We start from the raw sequence: 21,371 nt of genomic DNA, 5'->3' as shown, positions 1-21,371 counted from the left end.
AGAAAGTCATATATAAAAAATAGAGAGAGTACCATATAGGATGATATTTAACCGTCTTAAATTTAGGAGGGATAGTTCTGTCTTAAGCTAGACTAGCCTGATTATTAGAGTCTAGTTTCATGCAATAGGTCTTGTACAGACGGGTGAGGCGTACAGACGGGTAAAGAACTTTAATAAAATGGGTAGGGGGGACAAAGTGAGGCACCCCCATGTACTTCCCACTTTATGGCAAATGAGTATTTTGTGAGGGGAAATGGTATCCGTCTATACGTATAGACGGATAGTGTCTATAATGAGAATTTGTGAATTTCATGGAAGCAAGAGAATCTGCCACGACATATGTTGTCAAGTTGACAAGAAGACCCTTGCAAGTTGAACCTTCGCCTTTTAAGTAGAAAAATCATCTTCATTAATTCCAACCTAAAACATCTTCCAACTTCAGTGTTCTACTTATTACTTAATCATCAAGGTAATTTCAATTTTATCTCATTTATTATTTGTATCTTAATTTAATTTTCAGGTTTTACTATTATTGTCTAATTTGTTCTTATTATAAGATGTTGATCAATCTTGCTGAAAACCCAATTAATTTCAAATATTGATCACAAATGTTAGCTCAACAACTTGCATGCAATTGATGATCACAAATTCAATAACTTGTTATATTTGTGATTGAGATAGTTCAGTATTTGATTGTGGATTAATGATTTCCATTGTTAATTCATCATACAGTAAATGCTGAAATTAGTGTATTATGTTTGATTTAAAGTTTTGCATGTCCGAGTTAGAATATGAAAGGGGTCGAAATCCTCTGTCCCATTTTGTGCACCATCTCGTGTTTCACTCGTTTCTCATTTTGACACATCACTTCTTAGGTAAGTAAAATGGTGGTAACTCATTAACTATAATATCTTGTTGATCGATGTGTCAAAAGGAGAAGGGAGTGGGACACATGACCTTGTCTCAGCCATGCTCATAATGGACGAGGAAAGTGTTAATCACCGGGATATCTATTGATTCTGTAGATATAATGTACCTTACGAGCGTGGTTATACCATATTTCAGCCTTATAATCTTGCATTACATTACAGGTAGAGTCCGTCCTCTAACGACAATGAGACCACCTATGAAGCTTGGTAAACATGTAGACGACCCGATAAGTGAGGATTGTTGTTTCGACAGGATCACCAGTTTACCGGAGGAACTGCTTAGTCACTTGCTTTCCTTTTTGCCAACACGGTGTGCCGTGAGAACAAGTACTTTATCAACGAGATGGCGGTACCTTTTTACTTTAACAACTAGTCTTTCTTTTGATGATGCACCATGTTTTGGTCTTCCGGGAAGAAATGAGGTTATAGAAGCAACGCGAAAGTTTAAGCTGTTTGTTGATAAAGTTTTGGAATTGCACCAAATCTCACCCATCAACAAATTTACTTTACTTTGTAAATGCACCTATGATAATTCCGATTTGAATCGATGGATTAGTGTTGCGGTACAAAAAGGTGTTCAAGAGCTTCATTATAAGTTTCTCGGTCAGGGTGATTATTGTTTGCCTGAAGTTTCCTTCATGTGTGAAACACTAGTAAGTTTGACAATATCAAGTTTTCACAATCTCTTCCAAACTCCTCCATCAGTCTCGTTGCCAAATCTCAAGATTCTTAATCTGGATAGGATCATATTCACTGATTTTAATTCTATGGAAAGATTGTTTTATAGTTGTGTTTCGCTTGAAGAATTGACTCTCAAGTGTTGCGCCTCTGACGCTCATGGTCATGCTATCTATCGTACTGGAATACTCAAAGTTTTAGTAGTGGAACGGTGCAGCTTTCGACTCGGTACATTTGAGATTGATGCCCCTAATCTGGCATATTTAACTTACAGTTCAAATATTGGTGTAAAAATTGTTCCGTCGTGGAAATATTCATGCTCTTTTATCCAGGCAGAACTAAGTTTTATGTGCTATACATATGATGATTTTGATGCTAGTGAAGATTCAGTCGGGTATGACCGCGAACTTCTTAAAGCCGCTGCCTATAAAGCCTCAAAATTATCTTTTGAAATGGACTCACAAATGGTATGTGTCATTTATATCTATGATTTATGAAGCCTAACACTTTGTTAGCTTGCAGCACATAGAGGTTGACTGGTTTAGTATTGATGACCCGTACATTATTTTGCATAGCGAGTCTATTAGAATCCATCTGGAGTCACAGAACATAGCGAGTCTTCAGGTTCATTGAAAATGGAAACATATTTTTAACGCTCATACTATTAAAATAAAATGTTATGTTGCAGACTCTTTACACGCTGGGTGACGAGGAGCAAATGCCTGATTTTCCTAGTCTGTCAAGATTACAACTTGATGACTGTCCTTATGAATCATGGAAATATGTGACAAGCTTGATTGACAAATCTCCTCAACTTGAAACTGTCATCTTTGGATCGGTTAGCATCAACTCATAATAGCTTTATTAGTGTAACTAGAAAAGTTCTTGTGCTAGGCCGTCTTACACAAGAGAGTGTAAAACAGATGTTTTTTTTATCCCTTTTTTTCTTCTCACTTCATGAATTTGTTATCCAGGGATTTCATTGCTGCCAATGTTCATCAGGACATTACTATCCGGATCGATGTGCCTGTAACTATCAGTCACCTTCAGACATCCCTCTAGAGGCTCTGGTCCCTTTTTCGTGTCACGCCCAAGTGATTGAAGTGTGCAACTTTTGTGGGCATAAGGGTTCCTTGTCACTTATGGGGCATCTTCTTAGAAATGCAAGTGTTCTTAAGAGGTTGGTCGTCTTTACAATATGCCATTTTAATCCGAATCCGGAGGAGGAACTGAAGATTATCAATGACTTGTTGATGCTTCCAAGGGCTTCGTTAGATTGCTGTCTAGAAATAAACAAGGTCGCTGTCCCTAGCTTTCATTGCATGTCTTATGTAGAAGTTCCTCAGTAGTGAGAAATGTGGTGCGTAAGGGAGTCGCTGATGCAATTTCCCTCATTTTGATGGATATGGAATGGAGTGAAACATAGGGCTGTATGTTTATTGAACCATTCTATCCATTTTCTTATATCTATTATGTTTATTAATGTTGAACCATTTTACGCAATTTAATCTCTCTTCTTCTTTTTCTTGTTCTTTCACTGTCGTCGTCTTCCTTGTGTGATTAGAGAATTCTGAAAAAAATTATGTGGAGACTCTCTATTAGAACTGGGTGTTCTTCCTTCTACCATGTATGATTCAGAGTTAATTCTGAAAAAGGTTGTGTGACCGCCTTAGAATAACTAGCCTAAGACCACTTGACTTGAAATTTAAATTGACTATTATTTCTACTGTACTATTATATAAAGTCCTTCGTGGAACGGCTCATACTCGCTTGTCAAGTCAAAGCTAAAACTCAAATACGATTCGCATGATGATACTACTTACGACTCATTCGTGTATGACCATGAGTTATTGATGTGCGTTCAGCTTGGTAGAATGTCGAGTAGTGCAGTCATAACAAGTCATGCAATAAGTAAATGCTGAGCTGCTGTCAACAGGTTGTTACGATAAAGCACAAAGTTGTTGTAACTTATTTACATTGCTAACCTCACCCTACGTGTTGCACATTAGTTTACAGAAGATAAAACACTGGAGGTTATTTATTTTCAGAAGCTCATACGGACTTCTAAAAGCTACTGCTGATAAAGCCACTGTATTACGTCTTATGATTGGCGCAACAGAGGTACATATACTATTTGTATTGTCTCATGTTTTCATCATTTTTTGTTCGTTCTACAGCTTCTTCTGACACTAGATGATCATAAGTAAAGACCTGATTTCATAGACTCTGAAGGTTACATCTTATTACTCTCTTGAGTCGGTAAATTTACTCTATATGCTCTTGTTTCTAGTAAGTGTTAATAGTCTCGAGAAATATTGCATGCTATGCTTTGTTAGTTTGTTACTCATACTTGTTTCTAATTAATTATCATGTTATCCTCAGAGTTCAGCATTTGATTGTGGATTTACAATTTCCATTGTTTAACACTTTATTTACTTAATTACCGTGGTTGAGATCATGCTTGTGATTTGAGTGTACTGTCTGTGTTGGAAGAGGAAACAAGTGCTTAATTACCATGGTTGCTTAGTTATCATCTCATAAATCACTTGCATTTCCTTTCGGATGTGATGTATACTAGAATAGTGATAAACTATACTATATCGGTGATGTGTCAAAAGGTAAAGGGGCGGGACACATCATCAACCAATTTTATGGCAGATCATATAAAGGAGTCGTACCATGGAAGATTGGTGAAAGTCAACCAGGATTATTATATTTGATAAAAGGATTAATAAGTTATTAAGAAGCATGTGGAATCCTACACAATTAGGCAGTCGGGTTTTTGGTCAACATCTGAATTCTGAAGAGACAAAACATCAACAGTAAACTGGTAATATCTCCTTTCTCTTGATGCCCTTTGTCCAGATAATGTGATATAGATTACTCCCTCTGTCCCGATAATGTGAATATAAAAGGTAAACAAATGGCTCAGACAACGGAGTAATAATTTTCATTGTTTGAGAATTACTTTACTTAATTATTGTGCTTGAATGAGCTTTACCTCTGATCCCTTTATCTCAATAATTAATTACTTTGCTTAATATGGAGTAATTTTCATTGTTCGAAAATTGCTGAAAGTCGACCAGGGTTAGTTTGGAAAGGATTCTTGTGAGTTGAGTTTGTCTCATACTATTTGAAATCGGAATAAATTTCACATAAGTAGGTTAATTCATACTCAATATATAAAAGCTGAATTTGTGTATAATGCTTTTATTTTTTGTTTAAGTTTAAATTGGCATAAGGGGTTAAGAGTCTCTATCTTATTTTGTAAACCATCTCAGATCTCACTCGCTTTTCCTCTTGACACGTCACAAATATGATTGGAACGGAGGGAGGACTATCTTAGTGATATGTCAAAAGGGGAGGCGGGTTGGGACACATGTTCTAGTTGTAGGGGGAAGGGGGCTTGTTAATGAATGAGTACAGACGGGGAAAGTGATAAATCACCCGTCGATTTAGTGCACAAACATGATTATCACTTATCTGTGCTAGCATCTTTCAGGTAGATTCCTGTAAAGACCATGAGACCATCAAAGAAACTTGGTAATCATGTAGGAGACCCAATAAGTCGGAATTGTTTGGATCGGCTAAGTAGTTTACCTGATGATATTCTTGGTCACATGCTTTCATTTCTGCCAACAAGGTTTGCTGTGAGCACTAGTATTCTATCAACCAGATGGAGATACCTTTTTACATTGACGACTTGTCTGTCTTTTGATGATGCACCATGTTCTGGTAAGCCGGGTACAAACGGCAGAGTAAAAGCAACTAGAAGATTTAAGAAGTTTGTGAATAAAGTGCTGAAATTGCACAAAATCTCACCAATACAGAAATTTAGTCTAGTTTGTCAAAACACCTATGATGCTTCAGTTTTGAATCGATGGTTTAGTTTTGCGTTACAAAAGGGCGTTCAAGAGCTTCATTACCAGCTATGTATCCAAACTGACTGCCCGCCTGATTCTGATGGCTTCTTCATGAGTGAAACACTTGTGAGTTTGAAGAAGATAGGTCGTTGGTACTATGCTATCAAAATTCCTATATCAGCATGGTTGCCAAAACTAAAGATCCTTCACGTAGATCGCGTTGTGCTCCTTGATTTTGATTCCTTGGAAAGATTGTTTTCTAGCTGTGCATTGCTTGAAGAATTGACTCTCAAAACTTGCGAGTGTGATGAACACGGTCATGTTATTCATCGCACTGGAATGCTCAGAGTTCTAACAATAGAATGCTGTTGTTTTTTGTTGGGTACATTTGAGATTGACGCCCCTAATTTAGCATATTTAACTTATAGTTCAAATATTGGTGTAAACATCATTCCGTCATGGAAACATTCGCGCTCTTTTGTCAGGGCAGAGCTAACTTTCAGAAGCAGTAGATATGATGACTTTGATACTAACAGGAATTCAGTCAAGTATGATCGTGAACTTCTAAAAGCCGCTGCTTCTAAAGCCACAAAATTATGTTTTAAAATGGACTCAGTGCAGGTATATACATATGATTTTATTTCAAACATTTTATTACCCCCAATTTCCCCCCAAAATCCCGCCAAGCGGGGGGTAGGGAGGTCTGCTCGAATGTATAAAACTTTAGAATTCTGTTATGCTACAGTTTATCATAGATGATGATGATCAGATGCCTGATTTCCCTAGCTTGTCAAGGTTACACATTGATAACTTTCCTTATGAGGCGTGGAAATATGTGACTAGCTTGGTCGACAAAGCTCCTCAACTTGAAACTGTCATCTTTGAATCGGTTAGCATCAACTGATGTACTCCGTAGCAGCTTTGTTCATCAATTAATCCATATTCTTGCGTAAAATGGTTATCTGTAACTTTTTTTTTCAGTTTTGTTTTCCACTTGACGAATTATTTTTGCAGGGTTTTCATTGCTGCTACTGTTCGGATCTCTATTATTATGATGAGAACTGCGGTTACTGTGACTCACTGTCACCTTCAGATATACCTTTGTACCCTTTTTCATGTCAGGCCCAATTGATTGAAGTGCACAACTGTTGTGGGCATAAGGTTCCATTGTTGCTTAGGGAGCATTTTCATAGAAATGCAAGTGTCCTGAAGAGGCTGATCATCTATACAAAGAAAGATCTCGATTTGGAAGTTGAACAGAAAATCAGTGAGGACCTGTTGATGCTTCCAGGGGCGTCAAGAAATTGCAAACTAGAAATGAAATTAAAACCCTCGTACTACTAAACTAGTTTTGTAACTCATGAAATTCTTGGGTTCTGTTCATTTTTTTAGTTTCCTGTTTTCTCTTCCTGGTTTGCAAGTGGTAGTGCTATCTGAACCTTTTGTTCGAATTTCTGTATACCGCTTCAATTAATCTTTTGTTGAAAAGGCTTCTTTAATTTCTTTTTGTAGAAAGCTTTGCACTTCTTCAATTTAATTTTTTGCTAATTTACGTTTTCCGTTACTTTTATAATTCCAGTCCTTTTGGTATTGTAATGACAGTGGAGGGCAAAGTGATAATCTATGCACCGAAACATATATGAGCTCGAGAAGTTAGCAGAAGTCAGCAGGGAAGGTCCAAAGCCCACTCGAGCACTATAAGCATGCATGACGGAATGGAAGGTAATGTCGTGTCTTCTTATATAAAGCTAGGTAGAAATACAGTCGTTTACGTTACTGTAATTTTGAAGGGGGTAGGTGATTGGTGGGACTAATTTGAGGACAAATTCGATTGTGAATGGAAGCTTAATAATGATTTTGCTATGCTGCAGTTTGCGTATTCAATAAATGTAATTCTCGACGTAATTTTTATTGTGCATGATTAAAAATTGATTGACCAAATTTGCATTTTCTTAACCCTCTTAACAACCTTAGGACAGTTGTGACTTGCTTAAAATTGATTTTATCTCGGGTAATTTATAGTGTGGGTTATTATGATGCTAACGATGTTTCTCTTGTTCTATTGTTTACTTAGTTGGTCATGTTAACAGAACGAAGGTGATCACCTTCACGCGGATTGAAGAATGACAGCGGTTCATGAAAATCTACAAGAACATATTGATATAATGCAAAAAAAGCTAAAAGGCCTATATGATCTGATGAGTTCTTTACTAAGTTGGGTTTGAACATAAGATCTAGAGGTGATCATGGGCCGGGCCGGGTTTGGGCTGGGCCCAAGCATTAAATTAAGCCCAATTATGCGGGCCGGACCGGGCTGTGCTACAAGTGGCGGCCTATTTTATTGGCCCAAGCCAAGCCCAGCCCATGCGGGCTTAAAGCGGGTTTTCGGGCCAATTCGGGCTAAATATTTTTCTTCTTGAAATAAGTTTAGAAATCCTCATGATGAAGTTAGATACTTTGGCCCTGTTCTTTTGGACTTAATTTCAGTTCTAATAAGTTCAGTTCAGTTCAGCTCCATTCAATTCAGTTCAGTTCAGTTCATATTAGTTTATTTCAACATTACTATTATTATTCTTATTGATATCATTATTATTATTTTTTTATAATGTATTTACTATTATTATTATTATTATTATTATTATTATTATTATTATTATTATGTTACTATTATATTTGTTAATAATTAATTCGTATTGTTTATATTATTATATTTATATTTAATATATTTATTATTATTATTATTATTATTATTATTATTATTATTATTATTATTATTATTATTAGTATTATTATTATTATTATTATTATATTATATTTATTATTTTATTAATATATTCATTATTATTAATATTATTGATAATATATTTAATATTATTATATTAATAAGTTATAATATTATATTTATTATTTTATTAATATACTCATTATTATTAATATTATTGATCACATATTTATTATTATTATTATTATATTAATAAGTTATTATATTAGACCTATTGTTATTATATTATTATTTATTTTTTAGTTATTATTATTAATATATTATATTATTATTAATAATGTTATCATTTATATTACTAATATATTATTATTATTATTACTAAATTTATTATTATATTACTATTTTATTTTTTATATATCTTATTAAATTATTATTAGATTATATTAATATATTATTATTATTATTATTATTATTATTATTATTATTAATGAATAATATTATAATAATATTTATTATTATTATTATTATTATTATTATTATTGGTATTATTTTTATTATAATATTTAGTATTATTATTATTTTTAATATAATCTTTTTATTATTAGTTCGATTCGATTGATTCATTCCATTCGTTCGATTCGATTCACTCTATTCGATTCGATTCGATTCAAGATCGATAATTTTAAATCCAAAAAGAACAGGGTCTTTGTGTATTTGTTATCAAAATTTTCGAATAGAATTATAAGATTTTTTCGAGTATTGTCAATTAAGTAGTAACCTAATGTCGCTTTTATGAACCTACCACTTGAGGCGACTCATACAAACTAAATGCACAATTTTTAGTAGTGTAATAATATATTTTAGTACGGTGCTCACTGTATATTGTTGTAGTGTTTTAATTGATTTGATATTTGTTGCTCTTTAGGCTCAAAAACATTGATTTAGCACGCCGATAATGGTAAACAATTTATCGGCACTAGTGTGATACAAACTCATTAGCTCATTTTTTATCATATAAATACTGGTAAAGGAAAATACTAAGCTTTATCAAACTAATACATGTAAACAAGTGACTACGGCTTATTTACAATATAACAATTGATTGGTTAATTATTTTACTAAATGCTTATTAACATTCTTAAATTGTACATATTCGTAAATTTTGCATATGCTCGGGCCGGGCCGGGCCAAAATTCGGGCCGTAAAGGTGGCCCAAACCCGGCCCTATTAAATTGAATTGGGCCATGGGCTTTTGGCCTAAAATCGAGGCCCAGGCCCGGAAAAAAATCGGGTTGGGCCGGGTTGGGCTAGCGGGTCTGGGCCATATGATCAGCTCTAATAAGATCGAGATTCATGCCAAAACTAAAACTAGTACGGAGTAATTCATAGAGACCTCTGGGATGTGTACAACTTAAAACAGTTAGGAGTGCAATTTCACTCAGAAATTAACCTAACAGCGTAACTATGAGTATCCCCCTAAATGCTTTTAACTAGAAATTGGGTCTAACTTTATCTAGATATGTATTGGACCTAATATATGGTCTTTACTAGGTTTGATGCCCGGCTTCGCCCGGGCTACCTTTTTTTACCGTTAAATTTTATTTTCAATGAAATAAACTTTGTTGGGGGTGTCTAACTCACACGTTTATTATTAGTAATATATTTTTCTATAGCATATCTTGTAATTATGATGAGATGTAAAATTTATTTTCAAATTATGAGACACATTTACCGCCCGCAATTAATATTATTACTTTCACGGCATTCTTTGTTAATATCATTACGTTCACTACTCCCGTGGTTACTATTGTTTCAATTCATGGACTATACAACCAGATGTATATGTTGTACGGTGTAGAACCTGAGCTTTGTGTCAAAGTATCCGAGCTTTATATTAAAAAATATGAGCTTTATTAGAAAATATTGAGTACATTCATTTACACATTAAAAACATGAAATTTAAATTAGCTCAGAAAAAATACACGAAAGCTCGAATTCTTATACTTGGTTGTACCATGCTCATGGTACAACTGGATGTATAATCCTATTTGTGCTATTGTTTCTTTTACTAATCCCTCTATTTTTTTTCTATTAAATTCATTATTCCCATTAATTTTATCCGGCCTATATTTAAATAAATAAAATATTTCCTTGAGTCGATTGGTTATTTAATTGTTCATACTTTTTTCTCATTGTTATCACTGTTATTTTCACTACATTCGTTGTTACATTCATTACTCCCACTGGCATTATTATAGCTGTCACTACTCCCACATTAATACTGTTATTTTATTAATCTCGTTGCTGTTACTATTAGTTTGACTACATTTAATTTAATTTATAATTTTATGATGATACTAATTAATTGCATGTTAATTTTAAGAAAAATTACTAGATTATTGTGTTTTCTAAAATTAATTACTTTAATTTAATGTAATTTCCATAAGTATTCTTCATCAAGGCATCTTTATATTATACTTTTAACCCAAACTATATAGTATTTGCATTGAGATCCCTTAATCGGGTCCATCACACAGTGCTAGTGATTTAAAACTATATAGTATAATTATTTTATATAACTTTCTTTAATTATATTGAAGTCCCTTGGTTTTTGGATTTAATATATAGTATAGTATTGATTGATGTGTCAAAGTATCTTATCAAACACTGCAGCTTTTATAGTTGGGCCAAATTTATTTTATTCATTATTTTCTCATTAGTCAAATATATGTATTTTAAATATCATAAATTTTCTATTTAAAACATATGCATATTTTACTCATAGTTAAAATCAGTGTTAGCTTTTCACTTTTTTTTTTTCCTTTAAATTTTTTACTCCGTATATTATAACAAAAATTACAAAAATAGTTATATGCTTCAAGTGAGTAAAAATAAGCATTAGTTTTTGTTATTAAACTAACAATCTTATTTTTTAATCATAAACTTATTCCGAGTAAAAATGTAAAGTTCGCTCTATTTTAATTCTTAGTATTTTTACACATTAACAATTGTAGATAATCACAAATAAAATTCAAAGTTCATTTATATAATTATATATATGTTATTATTATTAGCTCTAATTGTTAAGTTCTCTACACATAACTTTCTAAAATATCGTGCATTCGCACGGGCTCTATACTAATTAAGACTAGTTGAATATTGTCTAACCAAAGTCAAATTGGACAATATATGAACTACGACACCGTCTAACGTTTAGGCTTAAAACTATGAGATTGTGTATATGAGACAAGGGATGTTGGTAATAACTAGACCTGGCAAAAGTGACCTAGCCTAAGCCGAATGACTCGATACGATAAGGCTGGTCCGAGACCGAAAGTGACCCAAAAAAGGTGAGCCGAATTTGACCCGATATACCCAAGTTAACCCGGTCCCGACAGTGACTTGACCCGTAATGACCTGACTTGAGTGCCCCAAAATGATCCAACAAAACAAACCAAAATAACCTGAGATGACTTATTTTAAATAAAATCCTAACCCGAGATAATCCAAACGGGAATAAACCCAACTCAAAATGACCTGACCTAACCTAAAAATAACCTACCCGATAATTACTGACCTGAAATAACCTGATCCGAGTGATTCATTTGCCACTAATAACTAAGGAAGTGAGAAAATCTGCTCCGAAATATGTTGTGAATTTGACAAACAAAGCGTCTTGCTTGTGATGAACACTATCCGTCATAAGCTTGTGACGGATAGTATCCCTCACACAATAAGGCAAGTGGGAGGGCAAGTGGAGGAAAAATGGAGCATCCCATAGATAGTGTCACTTGCATATTGTGAGAGAGACACTATCTGTCTTCAACTTATGACGAAAAGTGCTCGTCTTCAATGAGAATTTGTATTTGACAAAAAGAGTAAAAGACCCTTGAAAGTTTCACCTTCACCTTTTTAAGCACAAAACCTTTCCATCCTTTCTTCATTTAAGCAGGGGCGGATTTATAGGGGGTGATGGGGGTAACCCTCACCCCCATTAATTCTTAAAAAAAAAAAAATTAAAATAGTATAAAAAAAAAGGGGAAATTCCCACTTGCACCCCTCTGATATGGACTAATCTAACTTGTACCCTTTCTTTTCAGGAAAACCCACTTGTACCCTTCAGTTTCCTAGTTATTCTCATATATACCCCTCAAGTATAAGTTAATTTCACTTGTACCCCTACTTTTAAGGAAATCAACACTCCAACATCCTAGTTACATAGAAATCGTGACCATAAGTCCATAATATTAAGCGCCAACAATTAAGGCGTGAAATGAATTCTCGCTTGTCATTATGAAGTGCGGAAGAAGGGTTAATTATCGTCAAGGCATCAAATAAAATGTTAAAGGCTTCATAAACAATATGAAAAAGCATATCCTAATTGAAATATTTGTTTTCTCTTCAACAAACATCGTTTTTTCCTCCAATATATGACTCCACTTCACTTTCAACATTCATCTTTTACCATTTTTCCCCACTTTATTCTCAACATTTATCATTTACTATACTTAAGGGTATAAATGAGAATAACTAGAAAATTGGAGGGTACAAGTGGACTTTCATGAAAAGAAAGGTATAAGTGAGATTAGTCAATATCAGAGTAGTACAAATGGAAATTTCCCAAAAAAAAAACACTCAAACTGAAAACATACGGAGTAGTATTCAACCCCCAAGTTACAACCAAATCTTTCAATGTTTCATCTTCTCAAAAGTATCACCGTCTAAAATTTTCCATCTCCAAAAGGTATGCTTTATATTCAGATCTTTGATTATGTTTGTTAATGTTATTGGGGTAAGAAAATCGTTCTTTCCTATTTGTTGGTGTAATACTACGGTTTTATGAGTCTCTAGGTACTCTATCGAGTAGGCCTTACTCTGTCGAGAAAGGGTGAGTTGTGTTTTTAAAATAGTTTCTGACCTGTTGGGTACTTGATCGAGTAATGTTGATACTCGATCAAGTAAGGGGGCACTCGATCGAGTACCTCAGCTACTCGATCGAGTAGCCGGTTTACGGGGGATGATTTCTCGGGTTTTGTTAATAACACGGATTAATATATATAAATCTTTCCGTCATCTTTACAATACACTTTTACAAACATAATAACATTAAAAGGGAGATTCAAGTTACGTTCTTCGCATTCATCCGTGTTATTGACAAATCCCGGAGCTTGAGAGGTCGGATTCCGTCGTCCTTTACATCTTTGCGATCCTTGCATCGAGGGTAAGATCTACGTACCGAATTTGTGATATTTAATTAAGTCTTGTTAAACCCTAATTTTTGGGAATTGGGGATTTGTGTTAGTTTTGTGATTGTTAGTAATTATGTGATTATATGTTAGGAGGAGGATTCGTAGAAGAGGAATTTTGATACAGCTGTTGAGACCGTCTGATTGTGTTGCTGTTCCAGGTAGGGTTTCCCTACTCAGTATTAGTCCCATAATGTGTTGGTGATGATTTGTGATTGTTGATTATTGTTATACGAGTATTGTGACGGTTGTTGGTTTGATTGTTGTTTAATGGTTGTGATTGTTTGTCTCTGGTTCTCGAAATGCGTTCTCGGCTGAGTGGAGTCACTTGCGGGAGTGGCTTTACGCCCTAGTTTCGCCCTCCGTGGAACCCGCCACGGGAGGGGATGTGCACATTAATGGAACAGGGTTATCGCTCGGTATGATGAGCGGGGCTTAGGTGGGAACGGCTGCGGTCCCTCACTAGCAGGGCTGGTCCAGTGGACAGTCGGTGACGGAGATTGATTGGAGTGGGTGTGATTGTGTGTGTGACCGTTTGAGCTGCTTGTTTACTGTGTTGTTGGTTATATAAATTGTGTGATTAGTACTGACCCCATTTAATGTTTTAAAAACTGTGGTGATCCATTCGGGGGTGGTAAGTAGTTATTGAGCAGGTATGATATGACGCGTATGGGATAGCTGGGATGAGTCATCACGTGGCAGTTAGAAGTCTTCCGCTGTGTCAGACGATGTTTTATAGCTTTGATAGTTTTAGTTGTAGACCGTCTGAGAGACTTGTATTTCTTTTTATCAGTTTTGAAGTTGGTATGTAATCACTTTAAACATTATTTACTTTTAAGTATGTTTCGTTATTGTCTTATGATTATCATTGCCTCGGAAAACCGATATGGTAGCACTTCCATGCCTTAAGTGGTCCTGGTAAGGCACTTGGTGTAACACCCCTGATTTCCGGCTAAATTAAAACTAACTTTTACATACAAAAATGGCCGAAATACAAGGATATTATAATTAATATACAAAGTCTCTTATTACAAATCTCTTTTAAAATTAAATAATACAAAATGAAATACAACTTTTACAAAGTCTTTAAAATAAAAATCTTCACTTGAAAATAAAATCCTTTTCAACTGCAGCGGAAGTCACCTGAAAATAAAATCAGAAGACAGAAAGGAACTACCCCCATGACGAGTAGCCCCGAAGGGAGAAAACACGTCAGCCGGAAAGTTGAGTAACAGATAATACCTCAATATAAGCAGAATAGTTTTTGGTCATGGCGTGGAAACACAGACATGTAAAAAAATAAAAATAAACGGAGAGAATAATAAAAACACTCCCCGGATAACTAACCTCAAACTCAAACCAACTCCTTCTAATTCCATAATATAATATACTCTCTCGACCCAATAATTAACTTATGCTCAACACCCCTGATTTTCGGCTAAATTAAAATTAACTTTTACATGCAAAAATGGCCGAAATACAAGGATATTATAATTAATATACAAAGTCTCTTATTACAAATCTCTTTTAAAATTAAATAATACAAAATGAAATACAACTTTTACAAAGTCTTTAAAATAAAAATCTTCACTTGAAAATAAAATCCTTTTCAACTGCAGCGGAAGTCACCTGAAAATAAAATCAGAAGACAGAAACAATGTTGTTAGGATCGGGATTCTACTTTGAATCGATGGGGAGGGTAAGATCGAATCAGTACAATCGGATCGTAGAATCGTAAGATTCTACAAATTCACTAAATATAGTTTTTTATTTAGTAAAAATATATAATTGAAGATCAAAACACTTATTTATACACAAAATATTGATAATTAATAAGTTTAGTATCATTTCATGAACATGTTTCTACAAATTACATGAAATTTGGATTTTACGATATTTTTATATAAAAATATATTTTAATATGTTTACTATGGAGTCGGATCGTAAGATCGTAGAATCGTATTATGATCCTACCTCTAGAAAATTTCGAATAGATAGGATCGTAAGATTCTACAAACATGATAGAATCGTAGGATCCGGGATCGGTCAAGCATTTTTGGATCGTAAAATCGTAGAATCATAGGATCGAATCGGGATTCTGACAACAATGGACAGAAAGGAACTACCCCCATGACGAGTAGCCCCGAAGGGAGAAAACACGTCAGCCGGAAAGCTGAGTAACAGATAATACCTCAATATAAGCATAATAGTTTTTGGTCATGGCGTGGAAACACAGACATGTAAAAAAATAAAAATAAACAGAGAGAATAATAAAAACACTCCCCGGATAACTAATCTCAAACTCAAACCAACTCCTTCTAATTCCATAATATAATATACTCTCGCGACCCAATAATTAACATATGCTCAACTCAACTCACTACTCCGTCTAACTCATTACTCCGTCTCAAAATATAATACTCCATAGTAACCATGTACTGTATTCTCATCGTCGAACCTTAGACAAGGACAAGGGGTGAGTGAACTGGCGGGATAAAACCGCGAAACAATATTTCCATCTCAATATCGATCTCAAACTCAAATAACTCAGTAACCATGGTCACACTGGACCGTAAACATAACTCGGCTCAAAGGCCCCATAACTCAATACCAGTAACCAGATTTCCATCTCAATTTCAATATCAATATTGTCAAAGGTTCAAAGAACCGTGCTGAACACTTAGAATAAAATTCTAAGCTACTCACCCACGAGTCGAAGGTCAAAGGAAACGATAATAAAATACAATATCAAAACCATCCGAAATATTAAATAATCCAAATTAATAGCCAACATCAAAAATATCACAAAGCTTTGCCATGTACAGAATCTTGGCCAAAACAAAATATTACGGGGGCATTCAATATGCTACAGTCATTGCTCATGAACCCCTATTACCCACCATATCAATATACAGACCAAATTGTTTATCTCAAAAAAAAAAAATATACAGACCAAATTGTCATTTTTAGTAAGAGGCTTGATTCCCTAACTCATCACTCAAATAACCCAACAATTCTTACCATCTTATTTTCTAGCTTTTCACATCCCACCAAATTTCGCATTAACGAAATTAATCCCAACTCTTTTTATATTGAATAACGTAAAAAAAAGAATATAGTACTAAACAAGTTAACAACGATCAGTAGTGATATCAATGAAACACATAAACCCCAATAATCAAAGCAATTAACATATATGCATGCAACCTCGAACAATAATAAGATTATTAGGATCGGTAAAATCGTGTTACCTGAAGGGGGTTCATAGATTTGTTCAAATAGGACTCTTTTCCACAATAAGAGCAAGAAACAGAATGAAGATAATAAAGGATGGCTGAAAAAGGAACAATCCCCTATTGAAGAATTAGGCGAATGAATTGAACTACTAGCAGAGAAGAGAAATAAGTTCCAATGGTTTAACAATATTAAATAACAAGGTAATTCATGATTGATTTTAATGGTTAATGGTGGGAGGCAGATAGCTCACGCAACGGCCAAAGAAGAGCACCATAAATATAAGGATAGATTGTTTTCTCATAGGGTTTTGTGATGATTTGATAAACAAAAGAATAAGATGGTTTATATAATTTTAAATAAGAAGTTGGAAACAGGCCAAAATATAGTATACGAAGCAAGTTAGGAAAACAAACCATATAGATGAGTAAAGAATTAAATAAGGATAGACTTATTATACCGGATAAACTTTAACTATTTGTTTTTTTTTTTTGAAGGAAATAGTACTCGAAATATTTGGGGTACTACACTTGGAGTATGGGGTGTTACAAAATGGTATCAGAGCGATGATCCTGAAACCTGTAACCAATGAATTCAATGAATATAGGGAGTCAAATAAAATGAACCCGGGGTAGAAGTTGTAGGAGCTAATGCAAAGACTTGGGAGGCATCCTAAAGTCGCGAACTCGCCCTACAATTTTGAAACGGTCACCATGGGATATGAGTCGGGATCGCTATGTGTTTATTTTGTGAATTGTGTACCAATAGAGTGATGTGTGGCATTAATAAGTGTGATTTTGTATGTTGTTGGTTGAAAGCATGTTGGATGATAGTTGGTTTACCATGTTGATTGGAATAGTTGGAAAGGTATGTGAGAATGACGAATGATGTGGTGGAAAAAGGAAGTAGTTCATATGTGATAATATGTGATGAATAATGATGTTGCAGGATGAATGGTTTATAATGTGTATATACTAGTAACTTGTGATTAGGGGATTTGATATGATTTTACATAATTCGGTTTGCGTAAAGTTAGATAATAAGTTCATATAATTGTCTACTGTGGTATCATATGCACTTGTAAATGAAGAATGTGGTTGAAATGGATGAATTGATTGGAAAAGATGGAGTGCCAATTGCATGAGAATATGAATTTTGTGATTATGAATATGTTTAGGTGACGAAGTGTATTTGTAATATTGTTGTATTAGTAACATGGAAATAGGATTTGTAATGTATGAGTATGTTTTGTTTACGAAAAGTGATAGAATAAAAGCATGTGGGTAAGTCATGATTGACAAGTTAAATAAATTATTTACATGATGAATGTTGTTGCTTTGCTTTCGAAAATAGTAACATGTGATTTGGACTAGTGGTTTTATGAGTATTGGGTTGTTTTTGTTTACCTTGTTGTCGTTTAAGTTGTTTGGAAGTAAAATCAAGTAGTTGTGTTTTTCGATTTTAAAGAGGTTGTCTTTAAACTGTTATAACTTGAGATGTATAAATGATTTTAATGTGATTCCAACTGAAGGTGATAGCTTGTTCTTTTACGATTCTAACGATAGGTCACACGCCCAAAACGACCAAGAAACAAGTGAGTTCTTACCGTTTTACGAAAACTGGACAGTGCTGAGAAATGCGTAGGGTACTCGATCGAGTGCATATTGGTACTCGATCGAGTACCCCTTACTCGATCGAGTAACCCTGGTAAAATTTGTTTTACGTGCTTCTGACCTTCACCTACTCGATCGAGTAAGTCCCTTACTCGATCGAGTGGCCTGTACTCGATCTAGTGACCCCTATTTTGGGTCATTTGCTTATATTTTGACTTTGTTGCATATCATGTTTAATTCAAAAGTGTTATTTTGCTTCTTTATGCATTGTTTTACATGTATGTTGGTCTTGACGCGTAAGTTACCCAATCTTGTGGTGTAGTGAGTGGCACCTGTGGTGAGTGTGAATTCGGTGGGAGGACATGAGTTATATGTGGTTGCGATAGATAGTGGAAAAAGAAAAGGAAGATCGTTATGGCTTAATTGAGACATAGAGCATGTTTTCTGAGATGAGATAAGATGAGTGATATGATTGTGTGTTGAGTAACGTAAAAGTAAGTGAATATGGGCAAGGGATGATGTGAGTCTAAGGAACGTGAGAATGAAAGGATTGAGAGTAATGATGTGGATAGTGGCAACTTGAGATGCGTAAAGAATTATGGAGGGAGATGGTTAGGAGTCGTGTGGGTTAAGAATATACATAGTGAAAGTTCGTTTTAAAGGGGTTGAGAAGAGTGGTATATAGTGAACTTTGTGGAGACATGTCGTGAGGTGGATTTGTAGACAGTGAGTGAGTTTGGGATATTTGGTCTATTAAGAGGTGAAACTATTGTGGGATTTCCTTGGGCAATTAGCGGTATGAAAGGAATTTTGATTTCTAGAGATGTAAAAAAAAAAGGAGGAGATACAATTGTTTGAACATTAAACGTTGATTCTATGGACAGATTAGTGGCAAGGGTGAGTGATAGCAAGATAAGAAAAGATCGATGGTAAGAAAGAGGGAGATGATATCGATATAAAATAATGAGATGTGAGTTTTGGAGCAATGAGAAGGTAACCGGGGCACTAGGGAGTTAGATAGAAATAATGAAGAGTAGAATTACTAAGGGATTTTGTCGAGGGTAAACGAAAAGAATAAGGGGAGTAAAACTAGGAACATGTTCACCGAGGTTATGTGATATAAAAGTAAGGAATTGTCGAGTTGTATGATACTATCACGAGGATTTCAGTTTACAGTATATAGAAGTTCCAGGACAACATGATAATCATGAGTTTTGAGGAATTAAAGAAAGTAAAAGTTGGGTAAAGAATTTGCACGATACGAGATTTTGGTGGTGAGTCGGGTGACTATACAATTAAGGATAGTATTGGAAAGAATGTTGAGGTAATGTTGTTGATGGATTTGATGTTCGTTATTTGGGATGTTAACCACAGATAAGAAAGAAATCGTGATGTTTAGAGATGAGTGTAAGAGGTTTGATGCCCGGACAGTGGTAGTGTTATGGTTTGTGACTAGTGGTTAAGGGTGATGGTATATTAGAAAGGTAGCAATTCAAATGAGGTTGATTTTGTAGAGGCCGGATTGATATGTATGGTTGTAAGGAAGTATAAGATGTGGTTAGATGAGGCGGGTGCTAATAGTTGAATAATAATGGTATGGTTATACTTGGCATGAGGTGATGGTTATGCGAATGGGCGAATATGTTATGAGGGGCATATGAGTTAAGCTCGGGCGACAGGTAACCTTTATCGAGTGGTAACTTACGTGATCAGGACTTACTAGTTGGATGTGATTACAGGTCTATGATGTGTATAAATGTTTGTGCGAGGTTCTGACCTCACGGGAAGTGGTATGGTGTGATAGTTATAAAGCTGTTATCTGAATGTTCTGTAATATATGTTGGACACGGTAATTTAATTGAATGATATTCAAAAAGGTAATAATTTGATTGATCTGGTATACCTGGTTATACTTGTACGTATTCATGATATATGTTATTCCGTGATATGGTAAGGGGATGATATTCATTAGGTTATTATCTGTTTAATTCATATAATATGTTGCATTGTGATTTAGTAAAGTAGATTTGAGTAAGTTTTTCTTGTCCGAGAAGTTATGTTGAGTCAGTGTTTATGGGATTGTGTCTGTTGTAATGTCTATCAGTGTGGTTGTGGTGCCTCGGGTGGTAATCCGGGCACGGTATTTAGTGTCGTGATGCGGATATTTTCGCACTGCGGTGTGGCTGTTGGTGGCGGTGTTGCGATGCCGTCACCGGTTGTGGTGGAGTAGGCGGGATGATTATGATTCGAGTTTCGAAAGTACATACCAGTCATACATAGGTTGTTGTTTTGTTTGATGTTGCTTCCTGTGAGTTTCAGTTTCTACAGATAGACAGTTGTTTTGTTTATTGATGGTTCTTACCAGTTTAAGTTTGGGAATGAGGGTAAAGTATAATATGAAAGAGAGTTGTGTCTGTTTTCGTCGTTGTCGTGGTATAGTGATATTGTGTTGATGGGACACAGTTGTGAGAGGTTGTTACAGTACTTTTGATCTTGTTTTAGATGGGGCATTGGTGGACATAGTAATGGAAAGTGATTTGTGGAACATGTGTGGTAATGACCTGAAAGATGCAGGTGGTTCATAATCCTTTGTTGAGACATTGAGTGTAGGGTGTTGGGGGAATTAGTGTCATGTTAAGTTGTGTATGAGTTTTGCGGTAATGAAAGATAGAACTTGAGGATCTAGTGTGAGTATACGTACCGAGTGTGGATCGTGAGTTATGTTTTTGGGAGATAGGTGCTTTACATAGAGAGGCATGTTGTTTTGCAGTAATAATGGAGAGTTAGTATGGTGATTTTGCTACGAGTTTTATGGTATAGGTTAGGTGGTGTGCCGAATGAGTTGAGGTATGAGAAATGTTTAAGTAAGAGAGCCTTGGATATATGCATGGTGAGTGTTTAGATTATAGGTGGTTATCTTTGACATGCGGTGGTGATGAGGATAATGAGACGATATAGCTCGGATTTAGTATTAGTGAGTTACGAGGATGTAACATTTATCTTAAGAGGAGTAGGATGTGATAAAAGAGATTTTGATGGTTGTGCATATGGTGGTATATTCGCAATAGAGTGTTGGTGTAGCATAA

At 34.8% G+C, this 21,371-nt stretch overlaps 2 protein-coding genes across 3 annotated transcripts; both read left to right on the top strand.

Moving 5' to 3' along the window:
- The first annotated feature begins 363 nt into the window (after positions 1-363).
- Positions 364-3,129, top strand: LOC141640449 (F-box/LRR-repeat protein At3g59190-like). The gene is made up of 4 exons (XM_074449253.1): positions 364-469; positions 1,092-2,074; positions 2,296-2,445; positions 2,582-3,129. The coding sequence occupies exons 2-4, from the start codon at positions 1,115-1,117 to the stop codon at positions 2,954-2,956; spliced, it is 1,485 nt and encodes a 494-aa protein (XP_074305354.1). The 5' UTR covers positions 364-469; positions 1,092-1,114; the 3' UTR covers positions 2,957-3,129.
- Positions 3,130-3,290: 161 nt separating this feature from the next.
- Positions 3,291-7,046, top strand: LOC141640354 (putative F-box/LRR-repeat protein At3g58880). Of its 2 annotated transcripts, XM_074449161.1 has the most exons (5): positions 3,291-3,728; positions 4,226-4,437; positions 5,110-6,091; positions 6,216-6,359; positions 6,485-7,046. In XM_074449161.1, the coding sequence occupies exons 3-5, from the start codon at positions 5,129-5,131 to the stop codon at positions 6,812-6,814; spliced, it is 1,437 nt and encodes a 478-aa protein (XP_074305262.1). In that variant the 5' UTR covers positions 3,291-3,728; positions 4,226-4,437; positions 5,110-5,128; the 3' UTR covers positions 6,815-7,046. The 2 variants fall into 2 exon arrangements, with proteins under 2 accessions (XP_074305262.1, XP_074305261.1); XM_074449160.1 differs by having other exon boundaries at positions 4,226-6,091; positions 6,485-7,026.
- The last annotated feature ends 14,325 nt before the right edge of the window (positions 7,047-21,371 follow it).

Source organism: Silene latifolia, unplaced genomic scaffold (genome assembly GCF_048544455.1).
Source record: "Silene latifolia isolate original U9 population unplaced genomic scaffold, ASM4854445v1 scaffold_79, whole genome shotgun sequence".
Lineage (NCBI taxonomy): Eukaryota > Viridiplantae > Streptophyta > Magnoliopsida > Caryophyllales > Caryophyllaceae > Silene > Silene latifolia.
The sequence above is the reverse complement of the archived record's forward strand: the minus strand, read 5'-3'. Positions and strand labels throughout refer to the sequence as shown.

Excerpts from the sequence above, each read along its gene's own strand:
- LOC141640449 (XM_074449253.1), top strand. The coding sequence starts at position 1,115 with ATGAGACCACCTATGAAGCTTGGTAAACATGTAGACGACCCGATAAGT. Across the intron at positions 2,075-2,295 it reads TTGAAATGGACTCACAAATG|ACTCTTTACACGCTGGGTGA; the intron begins GTATGTGTCATT and ends GTTATGTTGCAG. Across the intron at positions 2,446-2,581 it reads AAACTGTCATCTTTGGATCG|GGATTTCATTGCTGCCAATG; the intron begins GTTAGCATCAAC and ends TTTGTTATCCAG.
- LOC141640354 (XM_074449161.1), top strand. The coding sequence starts at position 5,129 with ATGAGACCATCAAAGAAACTTGGTAATCATGTAGGAGACCCAATAAGT. Across the intron at positions 6,092-6,215 it reads TTAAAATGGACTCAGTGCAG|TTTATCATAGATGATGATGA; the intron begins GTATATACATAT and ends GTTATGCTACAG. Across the intron at positions 6,360-6,484 it reads AAACTGTCATCTTTGAATCG|GGTTTTCATTGCTGCTACTG; the intron begins GTTAGCATCAAC and ends TTATTTTTGCAG.